The 26206-nt window shown below is 42.9% G+C and overlaps 1 protein-coding gene across 3 annotated transcripts in view; it reads left to right on the forward strand.

The window, feature by feature from the left end:
- Positions 1-26206, forward strand: part of LOC117501937 (septin-7-like) — a 192008-nt gene that overhangs the window by 46772 nt on the left and 119030 nt on the right. For all 3 annotated transcript variants that reach the window (XM_034160904.1, XM_034160905.1, XM_034160906.1), the window contains one exon: positions 4068-4170. In XM_034160904.1, the coding sequence (XP_034016795.1) occupies positions 4068-4170 (103 nt within the window). The remainder of the gene's footprint in view (positions 1-4067; positions 4171-26206) is intronic.

Below are 26206 nucleotides of genomic sequence, written 5' to 3' on the forward strand. Positions count from 1 at the left end.
TCCTGTAGTCCATCCCAGCCTTGTGCAGGTCTACAGTTTTGTCCCTGGTGTCCTTAGACAGCTCTTTGGTCTTGGCTATGGTGGACAGGTTGGAGTGTGATTGAGTGTGTGAACAGGTGTCTTTTATACAGGTAACAAGTTCAAACAGGTGCAATTAATACAGGTAAAGAGTGCAGAATAAGAGGGCTTCTTAAAGAAAAATTAACAGGTCTGTGAGAGACAGAATTCTTGCTGGTTGGTAGGTGATCAAATACTTATTTGCAGCAGTAACATACAAATAAATTATTTTAAAAAATCATACATTGTGATTTCCGGATTTTTTTTAGATTATGTCTCTCACAGTGGACATGCACCTAAGATGAAAATTTCAGACCCCTCCATGATTTCTAAGTGGGTGAACTTGCAAAACCGCAGGGTGTTCAAATACTTATTTTCCTCACTGTGTGTGTGTGTGTGTGTGTGTGTGTGTGTGTGTGTGTGTGTGTGTGTGTGTGTGTGTGTGTGTGTGTGTGTGTGTGTGTGTGTGTGTGTGTGTGTGTGTGTGTGTGTGAGACAGAAGCGCTATTTAAAGATGTTGATCGTGAGTCACCTTTGTGCGGATTAAAGTCACTAACTCGGACTCTTGTCTTATTACTGGCAAGAAATGAGAATCATCTTTTGTTCCATTCCTGTTTTGTAGGATGACAGAATCTCAATTCTATCCCTCGGCCCTTCCCCTTACCTCTTCCCCTCCATTTTGCACGAGCACAAGCGACAGAGAGGTGTCTCAGTTCTCATTTTGGAGTGAGGCGGAGGGCTACAACCCCTTCAAATGGAGTGAATCTGGATGCACACTCCGTTTGGAGGGGTAGGAGGAGCTTACTGCTGTCTCCAAAGAAACAAACATGGCACCCAGAGCTGCACGAATGTAAGACATGTATGACAGCAATGTGTCTGCTGCTGGATGCATGTTGTGCATAAAATAAAAAGGTCGGATACTTTTCTCACAGACCTCATATTGTCGTTCTGAAGAATATCATAACTTTGCTCGTGCGTTGAGGCGTTATAATGCACATACACACGAACGCTACGATAAGACACTTTTATATCTCACAACGGAGAAAATCATGATAAAGTATAAGCAGGTTAATTTGTATGTTCATAAATCTTTGGATAATAGCGCCCCCTGCTGTTGGACTTCAAGGTCTGTAACACGTGTGTGTATTTAGTAAACAAACAGGGAGCCCTGAACACACTCGACTCCTAATAAGAAAATGAGGCAGAAAATGAGGAGAAGTTGGAAAATATCTACACACACATGTACATGTGTAACACACAACCTGACTAGATGCAGCCCAGAACATACATACAGGTGCTGGTCATATAATTAGAATATCATGAAAAAGTTGATTTATTTCAGTCATTCCATTCAAAAAGTCAAACTTTTGCACACAGACTGATATATTTCAAGTGTTTATTTTAATTACTAATTAATTAATTAATAATCAATTAATGGTTGAGCAATTAATAATTATTCCTATTATTGATCAATTTTTAATTATTAGTATTAACATTAATTACTAATTAATTAATTCATAATTAACGCCACAAAATTTTGCGACATGATTGCGATGCGTCAAAGAAATCTGCGACTTCTAATTCTTTGCATTTACGCAGAAAGGCGAGAAAATAAAAAGAGCAAATAGGCTACTGCAACAAGTTGCCCTTCGGTTGCCATGTTGACAAACAGTGAAGACAGCAATTTGAGACAGGAAGTTTTTTTTCTTTCCCCAAAGGTGGAAGGGTGTCTCAATTCATAGGGCTAGAGGCATACCCCTTCATCTTACCCCTTGTTTTAAAGGGGTAAGATGAAGGGGTAGGGGTACAAACCAGAATTGAGATTGGGCCTAAGTGCACAGCTCCAAATGGAGATGTGCAGAATTCGGTCAGAATGAATAACTTCAAAGTGAATCGGTATTTTAAATCAAATGACGCCTCTTTCCAAATGTTGTAATACAGACAACAAACTATAACTGACCAAAACCGTTTTTGTTTTTTTTCCCTCCCAAAATGAGACATCCTCCGTTCTTCATGAATTACATTGATGTTGATGTGCAGCGCAGCCGGCTGTGAGAGCTCAGCTCAGAGGCGGTGGAGTTAGATTTGTCTCATTAATATCTGAAAGGAAACGCTTTTGACAAAAACTACAGATTTTATTTATTTTTATTTATGTCCAGAGTTTAAGGATCCAGTGACCAATTTTATATTTATTTACTTTAAGACTCAATAAAATGTTGTTGACATAGAAAACCTGTAAAACCTACTTTTAGTACACACAAAATTCACAAGAGGTATCGATAAGGGAATCGATAAAGAATTGGAATTGCTGGTTGGTGGTCAGCGTGGTGTTCACGCGGGCTGATCATTTTATTGCTCTGATTATATACTCCATCATCTTTGTACTTGTGTTTATTCTCCCTTTTGACAGTTTTGGGTTAGAAATCAATATTAGTAACATATCCAGTGCCTTTCAGTCCAACCCAAAAAAGTCACTGAAACACTGTTAAAGTCTTATTTTAATGTTTAACTTTAATGTTGTTAAATCTATTGAAAGAGATCATAAAATATGCTGATTTAATACCAAAGCATGTTTCTCAAGTTCAAACCAAGAGGAGAAAAATCATCACAGCCCCATGTTTAAAAAAAAAAAGACACGCCCACCCAAGCAGCTTGTAAATAATGTAAAAAATAGAATTTATAAAAAAATAAATAAAATGAGTCTTACATACATAATACATATATTTGAATTGAATTTTGACATTAAAATCCTTCCAGTCACTGCGTGAGGTAAAGTTATAGGATAAATAAAAGCTATAATAAAAATCTGAAAAAATTTACATTCATATTTGATTCAGTTTACTATTCTTGATTAAAATATGATTTTTACAGAAATACTCTGAAAACTGAGTAGGTATTGAATACAATGAACCGAAGTCAGATGATCTCATAAGTTTTATATAGTATCTATTTAGCTCATTTATTTTAATGTAAATTCACAAAGAAACTGAATCGTCTGTAAAAATGCAAACTGAAGTTGGAAACTATTCAATCAGAGAAAGTGCATTATTGGCAGAAAAAGGAAAATATGTACAAATCATAGTTAACTTGTATTTGATATCATATTTTGATGCAGAGAATGATCATTGAGCTAAAGCTTTTATTATTTCATATAAAACTAAACAGATTATTTGGATGTCTTATTATATATGGCGTTATGGCGGTACCATAAAAAAGTTAAGTGTCACTGTATACAACTTTTCTTACAGTCAGATACACTTTATTTAGAGAAAAATCACTTTCTAGGGTTACATCTTGTTCAGATATAACTAAGAACACTGATTTTTTTTTTTTTTTTTTTTTTTTTTTAGTAAGAATTGTGTGTCAAGAATCTACCAGAATGCACCAAAATGCACCATTTATTTTAATTTATTTTATTTTTTTTTTTCTGGAGGGCATGCTTTGGATCCCTTGAGAGGACTTTGCAGCTTCAGTGCTTGTGTTGTACATCGTGTTGTCCATCAGGAGTCTCTCTCATTGCATCTGTCCCCAAAACCTTGGAGGAAAAAAAAAAAAAAAAAAAAACCCATTTTGAGGTATTTCTTGGTCGGACCTTGATGTTTCAGCTTGTGAGTCTTGTTCAGTGGTGGTCGTCTTTCAGTCTTCCTGACCTCATGTCTCTGAGCAGTGAACATTTTCTGAACACTCCAAGCAGGTTGCAGTTCTGGGATGTGGTCCCACTGGTGGACAGTGGGTTTCTGGTAGTGTTACATTTAATTTTTAAATCTTTTGCAGTTATGACTGTAATTTACATCTTGACATCGTCTTTTGCCTTCCTGTTGGTTATTTGCAACAAAACATTTGATTGTCTATTGACTACACCTGTTGTTTCCAGAATTCCATGTTCCTCTGAAAGGCATTTTACTTTATTTTTTCTAGCTAGTCAAGTATTCACTCACTCATCTTCGACCACTTACTCCAATGAAGAATCACAAGGAAAAGTATTGACTTCTTTAATATTTGTTCCACAGCAACAGAAGAACTTGGAGGGCTACGTAGGTTTTGCAAATCTACCCAACCAGGTTTATCGAAAATCTGTGAAGAGAGGATTTGAGTTCACTCTCATGGTTGTGGGTGAGTAATTCTCTCTCTTCACCTTTCACACCCGCTGCTTTACTGGGACTTTGTTGAACAGTTTTTACAGTTTGTGTGTTCATTGACGTGTGTCACTGCTGGCAGTCTGAAAGACAACGATACACAGACGAGCACCACATTTCCAAACATCTGGAATATTTGAAGTGTATTGTTACATGAATGAGCATAACTGGAATTATTTGATCAGAGCCCTGAGCGTCTGTGGTTTCCTTCACAGCTTGAAGGACGACAGTAGGAGGAGTTGCTTAAAATCATCTTACTGTTGTGGATGTGAGGTGGTGATTTAAAGAGCATCAGTGTCTGTCAGTACTTTGTCCATCATTTAACATGTATATTACGGATGATACTTTGTGTCAACAGGAGGAAACTTCATCAGCAAGGAATAAATGTAAAGAAATACTTCATTGTTGACTTACTTGTGTTGAGATGTTTTTCAGCCGTCTGACTGTGAAGCAGTGAGCTGTTTCATCAGTATACACCTCATAAATATGTGCTGTCTAACAGTTTTTTGGGACACGAGCAGTCACAACAAACACGAGTGTTCCGTCCTGACAAATTCTCAGTTCCTCCACGTCCCTGAATAGAGCAGGATGTTCTGATCATTCCTTGTTTTTATGTGTCCATAAGTCATGAAAAATACATCTTCAGAACATATTGTCCAGGATATCTCCATGATCCCAATGGCTGGAGAGACAATGTAAAGCTTTTAGTAGTTCACTCACTCACTCATTTATTTATTTTTGCATCTGGTTGCCACAGCTGATCTGGTACAGATGCACACTGGGATTTGGCACAAGTTTCACATTGCATACCCTTTCAGACACAACTCCAGTCTCACTGTTCACTAACCTCTTTAAATTTCCTCTGGAATAATAATATACATCCATAATGCCATGAAAGGCACACCGCACTCTTCAGCAGAGGATAGTTTTCAGATCTTAACAGATACATTGTTGCTTTTGTAGTAAAGTGTTAGCTACAGACGTAATGATGATAGCAGTTATAATAATAACTACCGCGTTACCTGTGGGCATCCACGGGCTCTAAACTGTTTAGAAAATAGGTAGCTGACAATTTTAAAGGGCAGTAATACATTGTGCAAAGTTTCTAGGAGTTGAAATGGTGTGTGTGTGTGATTCCAGAATGTTTTTAAAACTTTAGACATCAACAGTTTTTAGAAGAACTCAACCCTTTTATTTCCTGTTAATTATGTAAATGTTTAGTGTTAATTTACTGTCTTTATGTATTCATAAATTACACTCAGCAAAAATATAAACGCAACACTTTTGGTTTTGCTCCCATTTTGTATGAGATGAACTCAAAGATCTAAAACTTTTTCCACATACACAATATCACCATTTCCCTCAAATACGGTTCACAAACCAGTCTAAATCTGTGATAGTGAGCACTTCTCCTTTGCTGAGATAATCCATCCCACCTCACAGGTGTGCCATATCAAGATGCTGATTAGACACCATGATTAGTGCACAGGTGTGCCTTAGACTGTCCACAGTAAAAGGCCACTCTGAAAGGTGCAGTTTTATCACACAGCACAATGCCACAGATGTCGCAAGATTTGAGGGAGCGTGCAATTGGCATGCTGACAGCAGGAATGTCAACCAGAGCTGTTGCTCGTGTATTGAATGTTCATTTCTCTACCATAAGCCGTCTCCAAAGGCGTTTCAGAGAATTTGGCAGTACATCCAACCAGCCTCACAACCGCAGACCACGTGTAACCACACCAGCCCAGGACCTCCACATCCAGCATGTTCACCTCCAAGATCGTCTGAGACCAGCCACTCAGACAGCTGCTGAAACAATCGGTTTGCATAACCAAAGAATTTCTGCACAAACTGTCAGAAACCGTCTCAGGGAAGCTCATCTGCATGCTCGTCGTCCTCATCGGGGTCTCGACCTGACTCCAGTTCGTCGTCGTAACCGACTTGAGTGGGCAAATGCTCACATTCACTGGCGTTTGGCACGTTGGAGAGGTGTTCTCTTCACGGATGAATCCCGGTTCACACTGTCCAGGGCAGATGGCAGACAGCGTGTGTGGCGTCGTGTGGGTGAGTGGTTTTCTGATGTCAATGTTGTGGATCGAGTGGCCCATGGTGGCGGTGGGGTTATGGTATGGGCAGGCGTCTGTTATGGACGAAGAACACAGGTGCATTTTATTGATGGCATTTTGAATGCACAGAGATACCGTGACGAGATCCTGAGGCCCATTGTTGTGCCATACATCCAAGAACATCACCTCATGTTGCAGCAGGATAATGCACGGCCCCATGTTGCAAGGATCTGTACACAATTCTTGGAAGCTGAAAATGTCCCAGTTCTTGCATGGCCGGCATACTCACCGGACATGTCACCCATTGAGCATGTTTGGGATGCTCTGGACCGCCGTATACGACAGCGTGTACCAGTTCCTGCCAATATCCAGCAACTTCGCACAGCCATTGAAGAGGAGTGGACCAACATTCCACAGGCCACAATTGACAACCTGATCAACTCTATGCGAAGGAGATGTGTTGCACTGCATGAGCCAAATGGTGGTCACACCAGATACTGACTGGTATCCCCCCCAATAAAACAAAACTGCACCTTTCAGAGTGGCCTTTTATTGTGGGCAGTCTAAGGCACACCTGTGCACTAATCATGGTGTCTAATCAGCATCTTGATATGGCACACCTGTGAGGTGGGATGGATTATCTCAGCAAAGGAGAAGTGCTCACTATCACAGATTTAGACTGGTTTGTGAACCGTATTTGAGGGAAATGGTGATATTGTGTATGTGGAAAGAGTTTTAGATCTTTGAGTTCATCGCATACAAAATGGGAGCAAAATCAAAAGTGTTGCGTTTATATTTTTGTTGAGTGTATATCACTCAAAGAGCACGTAAACAATTAAAAGGAAAAAAAAAAAAGCTCATTACAGCCCGGCTGCAGCTCCTCGCACTCACCTCCTCAAGTTCTCTCTGTTATGTTAAATAAAGTCAGTCCTGCTCACAGACCAATCGCCAGCAACAGGACATGTCCACATCCAGTTTAGTCCTCACTGAGGACATTTCCACGTCCACTCACAGATCGCTGGCTGCAGCTCCGCGATCGCAGGAAGAAATATAAACTAGAAGAAAGAGATATCAGAGCGCACACCTGCAGCTCTGCACAAGAAGAAAGATAAACTAGAAGAGACATCAGAGGGCACACCTGCAGCGCAGCACAAGAAGAAAGATAAACGAGAAGAGACATCAGAGGGCACACCTGCAGCGCAGCACAAGAAGAAAGATAAACGAGAAGAGACATCAGAGGGCACACCTGCAGCGCAGCACAAGAAGAAAGATAAACGAGAAGAGACATCAGAGGGCACACCTGCAGCGCAGCACAAGAAGAAAGATAAACGAGAAGAGACATCAGAGGGCACACCTGCAGCGCAGCACAAGAAGAAAGATAAACGAGAAGAGACATCAGAGGGCACACCTGCAGCGCTGCACAAGAAGAAAGATAAACGAGAAGAGACATCAGAGGGCACACCTGCAGCGCTGCACAAGAAGAAAGATACACAGCATACACAACTCGAAGTTGTCCTGGTGTGAAAGGGGCTTTAGGGGCTTTGTGCGCAGATGTATGCATATGTAAGTAAGTAAGGTGTGTATTTTAACTTATCTGTTTTTATCTGTTTTATTATGCTGTTTTAATTGTATATTAGATTATGGGTAATGTCCAATATGCTGGTGAATTTTCCATATGCATGCAAGCAGTGTCCTGTTTGTATTTATTGATTTTTTTTTTTTTTTTTTTTTTTTTTTTTTTTTTTGAGACAGAAATGTTTGCAGAGCACTTGAAGTCCAACACAAATTTCCCCTTTGGGACAATAAAGTGTATTGTATCGTAGAGATGAGACTGATGAGGGTTGTATCATCTGTGAACTTCATGAGCTTTACAGACTGGTGGCTGGAGGTGCAGCTGTTGGTGTACAGGGAGAAGAGCAGAGAGGAAAGAATGCAGCCTTGGGGTCATCAGGTACTGATGAACCGTGTGGAGATGTGCCCCCACTTCACGTGCTGCCTCCTGTTGTACAAGAAGTCGGTCATCCACCTACAGGTAAAGTTGGGCAGCCCAGACTGAGGGAGCTTGTCTTGCAGCAGGCCGGGATGATTGTGTTGAAAGCAGAGCTGAAGTCTACAAACAGAATCCTGGTGCAGGTTCCTGGGGAGTCCAGATGCTGGAGGATGAAGTGGAGGGCAGAGTTGACAGTGTTTGTTCACCTACGGACCTGTTTGCTCCGTAGGTGAACTGCAGGGGATCCAGGTGAGGGTCAGAGATGGCACTGAAACGTGTGAGGACAAGGCGCTTGAAGATCTTCATCACCACCGAGGTCAGGGCGATGGGTCTGTAGTCATTAAGTCCTATAATAAAAATAATGATAGTGTGTATATGATAACAAGAACTTAAGCAATTTATAAATACACTAAGTCAGTAAATTAACATAAAAATATTGCAAAATTATCGGGAAAAAAGGGTTGAGTGCTTCTAAAAGTTGTTGAGGTCTAAGTTTCTAAAAACATTCTGGACTCACACATCATTCTAACTCATTATAGAAACTTCACATAATTTATTACCACCCTTGAAAAATGTCAGCTACCTATTTTATAAACACAACTCAATCTGGAGCCCATGGATCCCCACGGACAGCATGCTAGTTATCTTGATTAGCTTATTGTTATGTTTACTCTTCACACTGGTGAATGCTCACAAGCGGCGAGTGTGAGAAGCGCTGGTACGTGCTGCAGTCCAAAGCGAGAGCAGAGATTGCAGCACACAAGCCGAGTTCTCCTCAAACAGGTGAGTTTAGGCTGCTGACATCACTTACTGTGATATTAATAATCAAGGTTGGGTAGGATAACTTTGAAAGAATACATGTGGATTAAATGTATGTACATACATTTGGATTACTTGTAATCTGATTACTTTTGGATTACATTTCAAAGTGATCCTACCCAACCCTGTTAATAATTGTGTGAATGTTAGAGTTTAGAATAGAATGTCCTTCATTGTCATTATTCAAAATGTGCAGTGACATTGGAGAGAGTGTCTCCTGTGTCAGTGCAAAAGGATAAAGTAAAAAAAAACCAAAAGGTATAAATAGTATAAAACCCTACAGGACAGTCCAATTAATTTAATTTAATTTAATTAGCTTATAATGCGCTAAATCGCAGCAAAAGCCGTCTCAAGGCACCTTACATAAAACAAGGCAACATAAAATTTAATAAATAATTTAAAAATGAACAAAAAAATTTCAGATACATAAATAAAAACAGAAGTAAAAGAATAAAACAGATAAAAATTAAAACTATTTATAAGAAAGAGAATAAAAATAGGTTTTCAGTCTTGACTTAAAAATGTCCACGGACTCCGACTGCCTCACTGTCGCAGGAAGACTGTTCCACAGATATATGTGTGTGTACATATAAAATATAGATAGATAATTGACATTTTTCCCGTAGCCAGGTATCACAATGTTGTGATGACCTTCATCTCAGGTGTTATTACATTACTGTGCTGATGATTACCTCATGATGTCAACCACAAACATTATCCCTGCACCATCAAGCCAGTAGCTTGTTATTGAATCACTGACATTCACCATACATGGAATATCTCTTCTTCCTCTCTGACTTTTCCACCATCTTCTCTGCTTAAGACACTCTTAAGCGCCTTAAAAGTCCTCCTCCCTTCTCTTCACAGTTTTTCACCTTGGAAGCTCTCTTAAGGTTTAAGGTGCTTTGCTAACAACATTTATCTTAAGAAATTCTAAGAATTTGAGGAATTCTAAGATATTTCTTAGAATAACATCACTAGGAGCTACTTTTAGCTTTAGGCTGCTTCATGGATACAGCGTTTGATACAGTAAATCATAAAATTTTGCTTTCAAAGTTAAACAAATATGGATTTAAGGCAGCTGTACATACATGGTTTAGTAATTATTTATCTAAAAGAAAACAGTTTGTTTCTCTAAACCTGGACTCGGATATCAATTGTATAGTGTGGAGTACCTCAAGGTTCAATTTTGTTTCTAATATATATTAATGATTTGGCATCTGTTCCACTACTACATTCCCTTTGTTGTTTGCTGATGATACTAATCTTTTTATTTCCAGCAAAGATATTGATAGTTTGGTCAGTACTTTAAATGACGATTTCAATTTCAATTTATTTTCATTTATATAGCGCCAAATCACAACAGAGTTGCCTCAAAGCGCTTCACACAGGTAAGGTCTAACCTTACCAACCCCCAGAGCAACACTAGTAAGGGAAAAACTCCCTCTGAGGAAGAAACCTCAAGCAGACCAGACTCAAAGGGGTAACCCTCTGCTTGGGCCATGATACAGACATAAATTACAGAACAATTCACGGACGAATATACAAGAAATGCTGTTGACACACGGGACAGGAGGATCACCAAGGCAAATACAACTCCCATCTCTGGATGGAGCTGCACCTTAAACAGAGAGAAAAAAAACAGAATCAGGCATCAGAAAGACAAGAAATACTGTATAATTTGTCAGCATGAAACAAGAAAAACAGAGTACTAAGGTGATCGCCGGCCACTAGCCCTAAACACTAAAAGACCCAGAATTTAGGTAAAGTTGAGGCCGCAGCACGCTCCAGTTACTAATAAATTAATTAAGAGTAAAAAGCGTAAAACAAAACTGTACCAGTATGCTAGCCATGTGAAAGGGAAAATAAGTGCGTCTTAAGTCTGGACTTGAAAATCTCCACAGAATCTGATTGTTTTATTGATGCAGAGAGATCATTCCACAGAACAGGGGCATGATAAGAGAAAGCTCTGTGACCCACAGACTTCTTATTCACCTTAGGGACACAAAGTAGTTCTCCACCCTGAGAACGTAAAGCCCGGGCCGGTACGTAAGGTTTAATTAGGTCAGCTAGGTAGAGAGGTGCCAGTCCATGAATAATTTTATAGGTTAGTAGCAGAACCTTAAAATCTGATCTCACTGGGACAGGAAGCCAGTGAAGAGACGCCAAAATGGGTGTAATGTGGTTGTACTTTCTGCTTCGTGTCAAAAGTCTGGCTGCAGCATTTTGAACCAATTGGAGACCCCTAATGCTAGACTGCGGTAAACCAGAAAATAGAACATTGCAGTAGTCCAATCTAGAAGAGATAAATGCATGGATCAGGGTCTCAGCATCAGCCATAGACAGGATGGGACAAATCTTTGCTATATTTTGCAGGTGGAAGAAAGCAGTCCTTGTAATATTTCTAATGTGGAGGCCAAAGGACAACGAAGTATCAAAAATTACCCCAAGGTTCCTCACTTTGTCAGTGTGATGTATGACACACGAGCCGAGGCTGAGTGTTAACTGGTCAAATTGATGCCGATGTCTCACTGGACCAAGAACCATCATTTCAGTCTTATCAGAGTTTAAAAGTAGGAAGTTTCTAGACATCCAACTTCTCACTGCTGCAAGGCAATCTTCTAAGGATTTTATGTGAACGAGATTACCAGCAGTTATCGGCATGTATAACTGAGTATCATCTGCATAGCAGTGAAAGGTAATCCCAAAACGCCGCAATATGTGCCCAAGGGGTGCTATATAAAGGGAGAAAAGCAGGGGGCCTAAGACAGACCCCTGTGGAACCCCAAATTTCATGTCACTAAGGTTAGAGGTAGTGTTACTGTACAAAACACAGTGAGAATGACTGGTCAAGTATGACGTCAGCCGTGCAAGGGCACTCCCAGTAATCCCAAAATGATTTTCCAGCCTATCAAGTAGAATATGATGATCCACTGTATCAAATGCAGCACTGAGATCTAAAAGCAAAAGAACCGTAGTACTGTCCAAATCCACTGTAAGCAGAAGATCATTCACCACTTTAGTGAGAGCCGTCTCTGTGGAATGATATTTTCTAAAAGCAGACTGCAGTGGCTCAGAGAGATTATTCTCAGTAAGATAGTCTACGAGCTACTGTGACACCACTTTTTTTCCAAACTTTTAGAGCAAAATGATAATTTGATATCGGCCAATAGTTTTTCAGTACACTAGGGTCAAGATTAGATTTCTTAAGTAATGGTTTAATCAATGCATATTTGAAATGTTTAGGAACAGATCCAGAAGTTAAAGAAAGATGAATAATTTCCAGCACAGTCCGCCCAAGAGTGGGCCACAGGTCCTTAAACAGTTTTGTTGGTATAGGATCAAATAAACGGGTTGTGCTTTTTGTTGACATTACAAGTTTTGTCAGCATGCCTAGAGAGAAAGTATCAAATTCTGTAAATCTAGGTAATACCTCAGTAGTGGCGCCCACATCAATAGCAGGGTGTAGTGGCTGGGTTAAGGCATGCTGGGATATATTAACCTGATGTCTTCTATTTTCTTCCCAAAGTAATCCAGGAAATCTTGTGCTGTAAAAGGAGAGCAAACTACAGGTGGTTGTCCATGAATAAGTGTTGCCACCGTGTCAAACAAGAACTTTGAGTTATGCTTGTTTTTGTTGATCAAATCAGAGTAGTAAGTCCGCTTTGTAGCCAGTAATGCATGCTTATAGTCTAAGATAGCATCACGCCACGCGAGGTGAAATACTTCTAATTTTGAACAACGCCATTTCCGTTCTAGACCTCTTGCTTTATGCTTGAGGTCACGTAGATAATCATTGAACCAAGGTGACTGTGATTTGGGGGAGCGCGGTTTTAACACAGGTGGTGCAATCATGTCGAGTGTTGTTTTGAGCACTGAGTTTAAACTATCCACAAGTCTGTCTACTGACTGGGTATTTGTCAGATATGAAGCTAAGACATCAGGCAGTCTAGCTTCGAGTTCAGTCTTAGTTGAGGAGTTGATGCATCGCTGTAATGATATATAAGGTTGTTGTTCCACTAAACACGGCAGCGAAACTGTAAACTTAATAAGTGAGTGATCAGACACCACTGATGTAAGGGGCATGATGTCAGTATTCGTGACAGTAATACCACATGCGAGAACCAGATCCAGGGTATTTCCACTAATGTGCGTCGAATCCCGAATGCATTGCCGAAATCTTAATGCATCCACAATTTCCATAAATGATTTGCAGAGGAGATCAGAAGGCTTATTTATATGAACGTTAGTCACCAATGATCAGAACGTTTTCTACGCTAGTTGACAAGTTAAAGATAACGCACCAAATTCATCTAAGAATTCAGAATATGGACCAGGAGGCCTATATACAGTGACAAAGTGATACAACTGATTTTTAGTCTTCTGACCTTGGCAATGTGTAATATCCTGAGCAGAGCGGAGAATCAGATGCTCAAATGAGTTATATTTGTAACCCCCAACAGCTAATAAGCTAAACCTAGATTTATAAATAAGAGCAACACCCCTGCCTTGCTTCGCATCACGAGAGACATGACTAAATGTATATGCTGGTGGGCAGGCCTCATTTAAGGGGAGGACAGCTGTAGGTTTAAGCCAGGTTTCACATAGCCCAATCATATCTAAGTGATGATCAATAATTAGATCATTGATCAACAGTGATTTTGAGGACAGTGATCTTATGTTAATGAGACCCAGTCTAAGGACCTCAGTGGGGTTGACAGTTGAACTGTTTGGGTTTAGGGGTGGTTCCAGAGTAGCATATATAAGATGCCTAGAAGTAGGTTTTGGTTTGAGACCTTCCACACGCGTTGTAGGTACCAGACACGAAATCTTTGCTATTGCTGGAACAACCACTGGGCCATCCTCAATTTCAACATCATCCAATATAGTAATGGGTATTAAGTTTGGAAAGCATATCCCTCTATGATTTTTATGGACACGACTATGGAAGCAGGCCACAGTCTCAACTTGTTGAAATTCCCTCCCTGGCAAATAAACGGCACTATCACCATAGTGGATTTTCTGCACTAAATTCCCCACTAAGCTAATGGATTCCACATCTGTCATAAGCCTTGCAGGGTGTCTAATCACCTGCTCCGTGACCTGCTGTAGATTCCTAATGTTAGACTCCCTGTAGAGCTCTATCTATGTTCGCAGACAAGATGATAGTGCCTTCCCCAGTAGGGTGGAGGCTGTCCGGCATCAGCAAGCCACGGCGGCCCCAGAACGAAGGCCAGTTAAAGCGAAAGCCTTGCTGTCTACAAAACTGCGCCAGCCACCTATTTAACGATGTCAGCCTGCTAAACGCCTCATCAGTACCCCGGGAGGGGAGGGGACCAGAGACTATTAATCGATGCCGACACATCTTTCTAGCAAGGTCACAAGTCCTCTCTATGTCCATTTTGTGACCTCTGAGTGCTTCATCCTGATATCATTGGTGCCAACGTGAATAACTATGTGACTATATCTCATGTCATGTTCCTTTGTCTGTCTTCTAAGATGAGATGCAATGTCGGGAGTTCTGGCCCGCGGAATACATTTAACGTCAGCCGGTGTCTGTAACCTGACTTTGCGGGTGATAGAATCCCCTATCACTAAAGTCCGGTGTTTCGGCCTGGAGACAAGAGTGGAAGTCACTTGTGGGCTCAGAGAATTCACATCAGGCAAATCCAAGGGGGAGAATTGATTCACAGTTCGCACTGGCGAGTGTGATCGGGGTGCCACAACCGGGCACCAAGCCCTACGGGGCTTCCTCTGCCTAGCCACAGTCTTAAAGCCATCCTCCACAGCCGGCGTTTCTAAGCTGATGCTAATGGGCTCGCTTGCCGGCCCAACACTAACCTCATCTGAAGTGCCCATAACATCTAACGCCACTGAGCTAAGAAGCTGTTCTAACTTACGGACACGGCTCTCTAAGAGAGCCACCCTATCTTCCAACATCACACAGGATTTACAGAGGGTATAAAGTAGAATTAGTAGTGTACTTTGTGCACTAAGAAATTCAAGAATGTAGCCAAGCAAAAACGAGCTAACCAGTAATGGCTAACCACTCCTAAGGCTCACACAGACGCAAATCCAGTCCAGTGAGGTATCGGCATCAATTTGATCAGCTAGCGCTTAGCTTAGGTTCGTGTGTTATACATCATACGAATAAAGTGAGGAACCTTGGAGTAATTTTTGATCCTACGTTGTCCTTTGATCCCCACATTAGCGACATTACGAGGACTGAGTTCTTCCATTTGCGAAATAAAGCAAAGATTCGTCCCATCCTGTCTGTGGCTGATGCTGAGACATTGATTCATGCATTTGTCTCTTCTAGATTTGACTATTGTAATGCTCTATTTTGTGGTTTACCGCAGTCCAGGATTAGGGGTCTTCAACTGGTTCAAAATACTGCTGCCAGACTTTTGACACAAAGCAGAAAGTTTGACCACATTACGCCCGTTTTGGCGTCCCTGCACTGGCTTCCTGTTCCTGCAAGATCGGATTTTAAAGTACTGTTATTAGTTTATAAAATTGTTCATGGACTTGCACCTCCCTATCTGGCTGACCTGGTAAGCCCCTATGTACCAGCTCGGGCCCTGTGTTCTCAGGGTGCAGGACTTCTGTGTGTTCCCAGGGTGAATAAAAAGTCTGCTGGTCACAGAGCTTTCTCCTACCGTGCCCCAGCTCTGTGGAACGATGTCCCAGCACACATACGGCAGTCGGATGCTGTGAAGATTTTTAAGTCACGTTTAAAGACTCATTTGTTTTCCCTGTTTTATCATTCGTGTTACGATGTGTTTTTATTCTTGTATTCTTTTATGGTTGTCTTTTTATTGTGTTTTAAATTTCTAATTCAGTTTTTTTATTTTTTTTTGTTATGTTGTGTGAAGCGCCTTGAGACAATTTCATCGTGAATTGGCGCTATATAAATTAATAAATTTGAATTTGAAAAAGGTGCACTGACACTAGCTACATGCACGTCGCCGTGTTCCCAGCTGGACGCTGTGCTTTGTTCCACCAGCTGCCACATGCTCTGTGTTGGACACTGTGTATACAAAATAATAATTTTAGCGGATTAATCATTTTCTCTGTAATTTGTCTGTTGAAAAGGTTCTAATCACTTTCTGAATCACAGAGGACCACTCCAGCAGCGCCGTTCGCGCACGCTGAATTAGCTGAAGAAAGCATTCGGAGCAGTCTAAAATGGTAATTATTTGTCATTTACGTTGTCGTGGCTTGGTAAAACAGTTGCATTTTCTTTCCTTCTTGTGTGCAGCTGTGAAAGTATGTTTTTGATCGATTTAATCAATCAATCAATCAATTTTTTTTTATATAGCGCCAAATCACAACAAACAGTTGCCCCAAGGCGCTTTATATTGTAAGGCAAGGCCATACAATAATGATGATGTATGATTTAACATCTCCCTATAATCGTTCAAACGATCTGCGCTCTGATGCGATCTTCTAACGCAACCACTTGCTCTTTTCACTTCTTCTTTACTCCACTTGACTGCTGCACGTCTTGTTGGCGAGCAGATTGCGCCACGTACCACGACATTTACGCATGAAGAATTTTTTGAATATTTTAAAATTCTCTTTGCGCAATTGCACACTACTGTGCCCGTCTCATGTTCAGTCTGCACCCGTTAAAGACGAGTTTACTCTCCTGCACAACACAGGTCATGCAAGTGCATGAATCAGTGTCAGTGCACCTTAAAGAACAACTGATGAATAAAACATGTTTTCAAAGTCATCAAAAAACTGTAATGGTATCATGAAGTATTTGTATCTGTACTCTGTATCGACGAGTACCAAAATGTGTGTACTTGTACTCAGTCTGGAAAAAAGTGGAATCGGTGCATCCCTAGTAATAATTGACAAAATGGGGAAAAAGAACATTTTTGACAAAACGTGCGCGCGCGCACACACACAGACTGAGTGATCCAGTGTCGGTGGTGATGCACATCTGGCCCTCTTCTTTCAGACAGCAGCTGGACAAACAGACTCTTCGTCCATGGCCAACATTTTCTCTCGTGTGGTCAATGTGAAAGTGAGTTTTGGGCTAAAGTAAGTCATCAAGTGTACAGTGAGACGTCGGTTCGTCACGCTCCTCCAGCTTTACCACACATCGGTTCTTGTGGTGTAACACTCCACATTTTGTGTCCAAATGTCTTTCCTTCTTTCTGTGTACAGTTCTGGGAGGACAACTTGACTCAACTATGTCCAGTAGTTTCATATCTTTTAGTCCTTGTGTCCCTTCCAGGGTTCATCTTGGATTCTCGTCTGTTTCGTGTGTTTGTATCTGGGGACGAGCCTCAATCCAAGAGCCTTCAAGCCCACTACTCAATTCTTCTGTCTTCTTCTTTGGTCATAGTGTTAATGGACGTGGATCATATCTTCTACCAGGCACAAAGCACAGTGCAAGTGTCAATGATAGTTTAACCCAGGTAGTGTCATTGAGACGCAAAGTCGCATTCTCAAGAGAGGCCTGCTTCAGTCAGTCTTATCTGCACACCCATGGTGTAGTCCAATATGAAGTGTAGCCAGCTGAAAAGCTGGTTACTTCTGTCTGTTCTGAAAAAGAATTGATGCCTAAAGGTGGCCGACCATTGCTGAATATTCAGCCCCGTTTACATCCTGATTCAAAAAAATGAGGTATTCATGCAAGTTTGTCCACAACAGTAGTCTAAATTTGTATGTGCTTATTATTGCTTTTATAAATTTTATTTAAATGCATGCATAAATTGTCGTGTGGGGTTGGTGTGCAGCCCAGCTTTTACTTTAGTTATACTGCTTAATGTGTGCTGTATTAGGTTTTCTTTTTTCACATTTTCACCCTTTGCTTTTATCCCAAATTAATTTTCATATTTATGGCTTGCCAAACCTTAAAGAACATGTCGCACTGAAATCAGAACAATTTAGATTTAATCTTAGTGACCATCCAATGATCCACTGGGATTACTTTGTGCACTTCTACGAGGTCTATTAGAAAAGTATCCGACCTTATTATTTTTTTAAAAAACCATATGGATTTGAATCACGTGTGATTGCGTCAGACAAGCTTGAACCCTCGTGCGCAAGCGTGAGTTTTTTCACGCCTGTCGGTTGCGTCATTCGCCTGTGAGCAGGCTTTGAGTGAGGTGTGGTCCACCCGCTCAGTGGATTTTATTGCGAATAAATGTCTGAACGATTTGGAGCTTTGCTGCATCAATTTTTTTCCAGAAACTGTGAGAGACCTCCAGGTGGACACCATTCGAAAAATTAATATGGCTTTCAGGGATGATTTTATGGGGATTATACAGATTAAGGAGTGTTACTGCCGCTTTAAGGACGGCCCACAACTCCTGAGAGTGCGGCGCGCTCCTAGCCCCCATCGACAGGCTCACACCCCGCTGAAACAACCAGATCATTTCCAACGTGAAGGCTTTGTTGATCCGGGACCTCATCTGACTTTCACAAAAAGGCAGATGATGTGGACATCAGCACTTTTTTGGCACACTCCACTGTTACAGGAGTTTTTTTTCATGGAAAGAAAAGTGGAGGGACGCGCCACGGAGCCGTTCATTACGCGGGACAAAACCACCTCGGTGTTGGTCTCACAGGACGGCTTTCAGGTGGATTTCAGACGGATTCCGGTTGCTTTCCAGTCGTGTGAATATCCGATTGTGATTGTGCATGAGCTGGGCATGCCAGAACATGTCCTGTGAGGCTTCATCACGGCGCAGTAAGTCTGTTTCAGATGATCATTGTGGAGCCTCTTTCTCTTAAAAGGCTTTATTTTACTCTGTGTCGCATTGGAAAGCAGTAGCTTTAAGGGCTAAATTATTAGCTGTTACACGGCCTGAGCGCATGCTCTAGTCTTCTTCTGTTGTTTTTCTGGGGACATTACAGCGCCACACACAAGCCTGGCATATGTACTACAACGTTTAAACGAAGCTTTGAGGCACAGAATTTGCCTCGATCATTTTTTATAATCGAATTATTCGAGTAATCGTTTCAGCCCTAACAGACTCTGAAAAAGTTAGGAGTTTCGGGATGAAGTGTGTCATCTCCTCTGTAGATCCGACTCACTGCTTTCAAAGAAAAGCTCTGACAATTCGTTATCGGACAGAACCACATTCAATTCTGTCTGTCAGTTATCAGATGTCAATTGCCAAGTGAGACATTTTCCGGAAATGTTAACTCACTCAGGGAGAGCAATAAAAAAAACATCAGTAACCACTAATTATAAGCACATGTGCACAGAGATACTTACAATCATGAGTACTTTGATGTTGTGTTGCTAACTGGGACATTAAAACCCATGAGACATGTCCTTTAACTGACCTGATTGTAAAGTTTAAACCCCAAACAGACCCAGTTATGCCCAGTTGCATAAAAACAAAACGTATTGCTTCATATTAGGGATGCGGCCAATCCGATCCAATATCTGTATCAGGTTCCGATACCGATGTAATTCACAGAACGGAAATAACATGAGGACTCTTCCAATCCAGGAGCCAAGTCTGTGTGTTTTGAAACATCTCAAGTGCTGTGAAGTGTTCTGCTGGCTGACTGCAGAGGGAAGAGGGTTCCTGCAGCCAGCTACCAGAGCACCTCACAGCACTTGTGGAGATGTTTCAAAACGAGTCAGCAGTGCTGGCTGTCAGTGTTTGTCGTATAAAATATGTCCAACCAGCATTTTATACGACAAACACCGCAAAGCAAGACAGCAACGTCAATGTTGCAAAGCTGTTCTACCGAGAGGAAGCTCTGTCGGTAGAACGGAGGGAGGGAGGGAGGGAGGGAGAGGGAGAGAGAGAGAGAGAGAGAGACCCAAAACAGTGGTTAAACTGCTGTCACATTATCTGTGTGTAATATAACTCATTCTAAGCTTTTTCCTCAAGACCTTGCTGTTTCTCATTAATCAAGATTTGATAGATTTGATATCTCCTTCAGCTTCCAAGCTTCAGTCCTTGCAAGCTTGCAAGGACATCTTTGTTGGTAGGTGGGACCCCAGAGGCAGCTGACAGGTACCGGCAGGCCAAGCGTGCCGCAGCCCATGCGGTCGCAGCGGCAAAAACTCGGGTCTGGGAGGAGTTCAGGGAGGCCATGGAGGAGGACTATCGGTCGGCCTCGAAGAGATTCTGGCAAACCGTCCGACGCCTCAGGAGGTGGAAGCAGCTCTCCACCAGCACTGTTTACGGTGCGGGTGGGGAGCTGTTGACCCTGACTGGGGATGTTGTCAGGGGTGGAAGGAGTACTTCGAGGATCTCCTCAATCCCATCGTCACGTCTTCCGAAGAGGAAGCAGAGACTGGGGACTCAGAGGTGGACTCATCCATTACCCAGGCCGAAGTCACCGAGGTGGTTAGAAAACTCCTCGGTGGCAAGGCTCCTGGGGTGGATGAAATCCGTCCTGAGTACCTTAAGTCTCTGGATGTTGTGGGACTATCTTGGCTGACACGCCTCTGCAACATTGCGTGGTGATCGAGGACAGTGCCTCTGGATTGGCAGACCGGGGTGGTGGTCCCTCTTTTTAAGAAGGGGGACCGGAGGGTGTGTTCCAACTATAGGGGGATCACACTCCTCAGCCTCACCGGTAAGGTCTATTCCAGAGTACTGGAGAGGAGAATTCGACCGATGGTCGAATCTCAGATTCAGGAGGAGCAGTGTGGTTTTCATCCTGGTCGTGGCACACTGGACCAGCTCTACACGCTCCATCGGGTGCTCGAGGGTTCATGGGAGTTCGCCTAACCAGTCCACATGTGTTTTGTGGATCTGGAGAAGGCGTTCGACCGTGTCCCTCGGAGCACTCCCCATAGGGTGCCCCGAGGGACGGATGGAGCGTGAGACCGATAGACCGATTGGTGCAGCATTTGCAGTGATGCGGTCGCTGTATTGTCGTGGTGAAGAGAGAGCTGAGTAGGGGGGCAAAGCTCTCGATTTACCGATCAATCTACGTTCCGATCCTCTCCTATGGTCATGAGATTTGGCTCATGACCGAAAGAACGAGATCGCGAGTACAAGCGGCTGAGATGAGTTTCCTCCGCAGGGTCAGGGTGGCTGGGCGCTCCCTTAGAGATAGGGTGAGGAGCTCGGTCACTCGGGAGGAGCTCGGAGTCGAGCCACTGCTCCTCCACGTCGAAAGGAGTCAGTTGAGGTGGCTCGGGCATCTTTCCGGATGCCCCCTGGACGCCTCGCTGGAGAGGTGTTCCGGACACATCCCATTGGGAGCAGGCCCCGGGGAAGACCCAGGACACGCTGGAGGGAGTACATCTCTCGGCTGGCTTGGGGAATGCCTTGGGGGTCCCCCGGAGGAGCTGGGAGAGGTGTGTGTGGATCGGGAGGTCTGGGCGGCTTTGCTTCAGCTGCTGCCCCTGTGACCCGACTCCGGATAAAGCGGGAGAAAATGGATGGATGGATGGATGATTTGATATCCCCCCCCCCCCACACACAGGGGCACCCCAAAAATTGCGTACAAGTACAACCTCAGTTCCAATGAAGTTGGGACGTTGTGTAAAATGTAAATAAAAACAGAATACAATGATTTTCAAATACTCTTCAACCTGATAAACTTTATTGTTTTTGTGCAAATATTTGCTCATTTTGAAATGGATGCCTGCAACATGTTTCAAAAAAGCTGGGACAGTGGTATGTTTACTACTGTGTTATATCACCTTTCCTTCTAACAACACTCAATAAGGTGTTTCTGGATGTTGTTGATGTTTGGCTTTCACTTTACATGGTAGAGTTTTAACTTGCACTTGTAGATGTAGTGACGAACTGTGTTAACTGACAGTGGTTTTCTGAAGTGTTCCTGAGCCCACGCGGTAAGATCCTTTACACAATGATGTCAGTTTTTAATGCAGTGCCACCTAAGGGATCGAAGGTCACGGACATTGTGTTGGTTTTCGGCCCTGCTGCTTACGTGTAGAAAGTTCTCGAGATTCTCTGAATCTTCTGATTATATTATGGACTGTAGATGATGGAATCCCTAAATTCCTTGCAATTGAATGTTGAGAAACATTGTTCTTAAACTGTTGGACTATTTTTTTTTCCACACAGTTGTTCACAAAGTGGTGATTTCACCCCATCTTTGCTTGTGAACGGCTGAACCTTTTGGGGATGCTCCTTTTGTACCCAATCATGACACTCACCTGTTTCCAGTTAACCTGTTCACCTGTGGAATGTTCCAAACAGGTGTTCTTTGAGCATTCATCAACTTTCCCAGTCTTTTGTTGCCACTGTCCCAGCTTTTTTGAAATGTGTTGCAGGCATCCATTTCAAAATTCAAAAAATTCAAAAGTTATTGCTGAGTTAAAAATTCAACAAAGTCACCATTCAAGAAAATGTACGGCTTCGTAGTCTTTAAAAGAAAACCATCAGCTGACCCCCCCCCCCCCCCCCCCCGTAAAATATTGACATGCATATTAATGGATATATGTTACTATTTTTCATCTGCGTTCTAAACTAGATATTTGTGGCCTGGCAGGGCTTCTGTCTGCATATCACAGAGACCAGAGATCACCTCCAGCAGGCACCTGACCCTCTGAATCAGCAGCAGTGGTAATTTTGTATATTATGTTGTGGAAACACTGGTGAGATTTGTTGATCCCATTTAGTTTCTGTGAAACATATGAGACTTTTACAACTAAATGGACCAGTGTCACATTCAGTTGGGCTGTAATGGCAGCGTGGTTTCGTTAAAGAGTCTTTAACTGAGTTGGAAGGATCGGGCACCTATTATTAGAATTAGTTTAATGCACTGAAAAGATGCACGGCGGCTTCTTTTTTTCAAGCACAGTGTGACAGAAACGGCTTCAGCGTCATGTCCATCTGAGTGTAATGGACCAGTGAAAGTGGGCCACAGCCATCTGATATTTGCAGTGATTTACACTTTGGCAGGAGCTGATGTTGCTCTTCCGTGACTCATTGTGTTTGCTCTCGGCTGACAGAGGTTTAGCTCTGAACCCGTGTGGGAGGAATGTCTTCACATAAACACGAGGGCTTTTAGGAAATGGAGGAGAGATTTCAGCACAGACGGTCAAAAGGAACTTGATGGACTTTCCAACAAGTTCACCACCACTGTAACACTTCTGCACTTCTGGCATGTTCTAGGCTCCTTAAACATTCACAGTCATCTTCAGCTTTACAGGGAAATTCCAGAACAGAGTCCTGCAGAGAAAATGTTTCTGAAACACACACACACACACCCCTCTTCATTTCACCTGTGTGTTACTGAACTGGTCTCTCAGAACTCCTGTCAGATAACTTAAAGTAACGTGGTCGTGTTCTTTTAAGTCAGACTTTTCCTGCTTCCCTTCCATCAGCCTCTTCCATGTAGTGGGAAGTGCTTTGGAATAAACTCTCGTGGTTTACACAGCTGCTGGAAACTTCCTTTAAAGGAAGCACGTGGCTGCTGAGTGAGCAGGAGGGTCTCAGCTCCATGAGAGCGACGTGTCCAGCGTGAACACAACAGCCCAGCACGCTCAGGAGACATGTCCACTGTGCTATTGGAACAAGACGTACATGGACAAGAACTGACAACATGGAACTGATGGAGTGCTACTGTGACAGCAGACCCAATGAGAAAGGTTCCACGCAACATGTGGGACCTCCACACTGACCAAGAAGCACCTGGTAGCTCAGTGTCGTAACATCAGTCAAAGGAAGCTACTATCAAAACTGGAGGTCCTGAGTACGGTACTGAGCAGTGTGATCCTGGTAGGAGAGAGAGTAGTGTTAAGGAAGCGGATGATGCCCAAACACCTGCTACGACAGATGAATCTACTGAGCTGGGGATGAAGATTGTGGCCAGACTGAAGCAGACGGCAACACAACCCAGAGTGTGACTCCCCCGGCTCACCGACACAGACCGGTCAGGAATGAGATGTTTGCAGATATAAACACAACGCTACTCTCACTCTGTCTCACACACACACACACACAGATGTAACCATGTATCATACACCAGCATTACAGAAACCAGTGATCTCATATGTGCTACAGTAATCTTGGTATAAGATCAAGAGGAGTATTCAGGACTTGAAGCCCAGAAGGATGTTAGCCAGCTAACATAGGTACAGAAGGGAATCATGAGACACATGTCCTGGATGGATAAGAAGTACAACAAGATGTCCATAACTGAGGCCCTGGAAACTGCCTAACAAAGGCTCGGAGCTCTGATGACTCGACTGAAGAGATACACCAGAGAAGAAAATAATAAATGGCCTATTCTCCAATGAGTCATCCAGGATGTACTCCCAGCTGAAATGGGAAACCAGTAATACAAGAACAGACCCGCCCAGAACTGAGACTGAGTAAGACTGGAAGAACATCTGGGAGAAAGACTCAACACCAATGCCAGGTGGCTGGTGAACCTAAGAGCACACTACAGCCACCCCCGTGAAGAAGAACCAGTCAATAACATGAAAGCAGACATCCAACAGCAAGTCTCTGGGATGAAGAGCTGGACACCACCAGGGCCTGATATGATCCACACCTACTGGCTGAAGAAGCCAGCAGCGCTCCACGTGCCTCTGGTAGTACAAATGTGTGGCTATTAACAGCAGGTACTCAAGGCAGGGGTGGTGGCCAAGTGGTTCTTGCACTTGTGCAGAAGGCTCCAGGTTCAAACCCCACCCTTGCCACATTTCTCCATGTAATGTGGAGTTGCATCAGGAAGCGCATCCGGCATAAAACCTGTGCCAATTCAACATGCAGATCCACCTTGGATTTGCTGTGGCGCCCCAGAGTGCAAACAAGGGAACAGCTGAAGGGACTTACTGTTAACAGCAGGTACTCACCCAGACTGGCTAACACGGGGGGACAATCATGATCAAGAAGGACCCCTCAACACCCTTAAACTACCGGCAAATTACCTGCCTCTCCACAACATAGACGCTGCTATCAGGCATCATAGCAACCAAGTTGAGTAGGCCCATGAGTCAAAAAATGGCATAACAGCATCCAAAACAATGCCAGCTATTGGTTAACTGAGCAGTACACCAGGACTCGAAGACCAGGCAGACCAACCTGATCAGAGCCTGATTTGACTAATATGATGCAGTGCCTCACACGTGATACCGGAGTGTTTGGCTCTGTACAAGGCTAAGAGTGCACTGATAACCTTCGTCAGGAACTCACTGGGACTGTGGAAGACGTCACGTTACTGGAGGCCAACTCCAAGGCAGTCGCACAAGTCACCATCAAGTGTGGAATATACCAAGGTCCACACTGCTGTTCTGCATGGGCATCAACCCCCTCTACCAACTCATCACAAAGAACAGCTACGGGTTCAGGAGTGGAGTAACCATCAGCCACCTCCTGTACATAGATGACATCAAGCTGTTTGCCAAGAGTGAGCGAGACATCGACTCACTGATCCACCTCACCAGGATCTAGAGTGAGGATATCAGCATGTCATTCGGATTGGATAAGTGTGGCTGAATGAGGCAAAGAGAGGGAAGGTGATCCAAACTGTGGGGTGGAGGTTCCAAAGGCAGAATAGTGGACACACAGGACAGCTGTAAGTACCTGGTATTCCCACAAGCCAATGGAGCCATATTGAGTCAGCCACAGCCAGATACCTCCAGAAGGTAAGACAGGTGCTGTGATAGGAATAAGGTCCGAGTCATGAGTACATACACCCTACGAGTCAGCAGATACCCAGCTGGGATACTGAGTTGACCACAGGAGGAGATAGATGCCACTGATGTCAAGACACAAAAACTCCTCACATTGTACGGAGGTTTCCACTCAGAGTCCAGCATGCTGAGGCTGTATGAGCAGTGGAAAGAGGGAGGGCGAGGATTAGTGAGTGTCAGAGCCACAATCCAGGATGAGACGAGGAGCTGACCATCACTGTCATTGATGTACTTTCCTAACGGAGGTTTCGAGATTACCACTGATGCCTCACAGCAAGAAGGTTGTGGGATTATTTCCCGCCTTCCAAACATACTTATTTAGGGTCTGCTCCTTCCTCTGCCCCTGGACTTGGTCCCCAGGTGTTGGACTGTGGCTGCCCACTGCACCGAGTGGTTGGATTGTGTCTAACTGTAATTAGGATGGTTAAATGCAGAGGACAAATTTTATTGTATGTGTATATGTACAAGACAAACAGTGCACAATCCCCAAAAACAGTAACAAAAATCTATAAACCTAGTTCATCAG

Source organism: Thalassophryne amazonica, chromosome 20 (assembly GCF_902500255.1).
Source record: "Thalassophryne amazonica chromosome 20, fThaAma1.1, whole genome shotgun sequence".
Lineage (NCBI taxonomy): Eukaryota > Metazoa > Chordata > Actinopteri > Batrachoidiformes > Batrachoididae > Thalassophryne > Thalassophryne amazonica.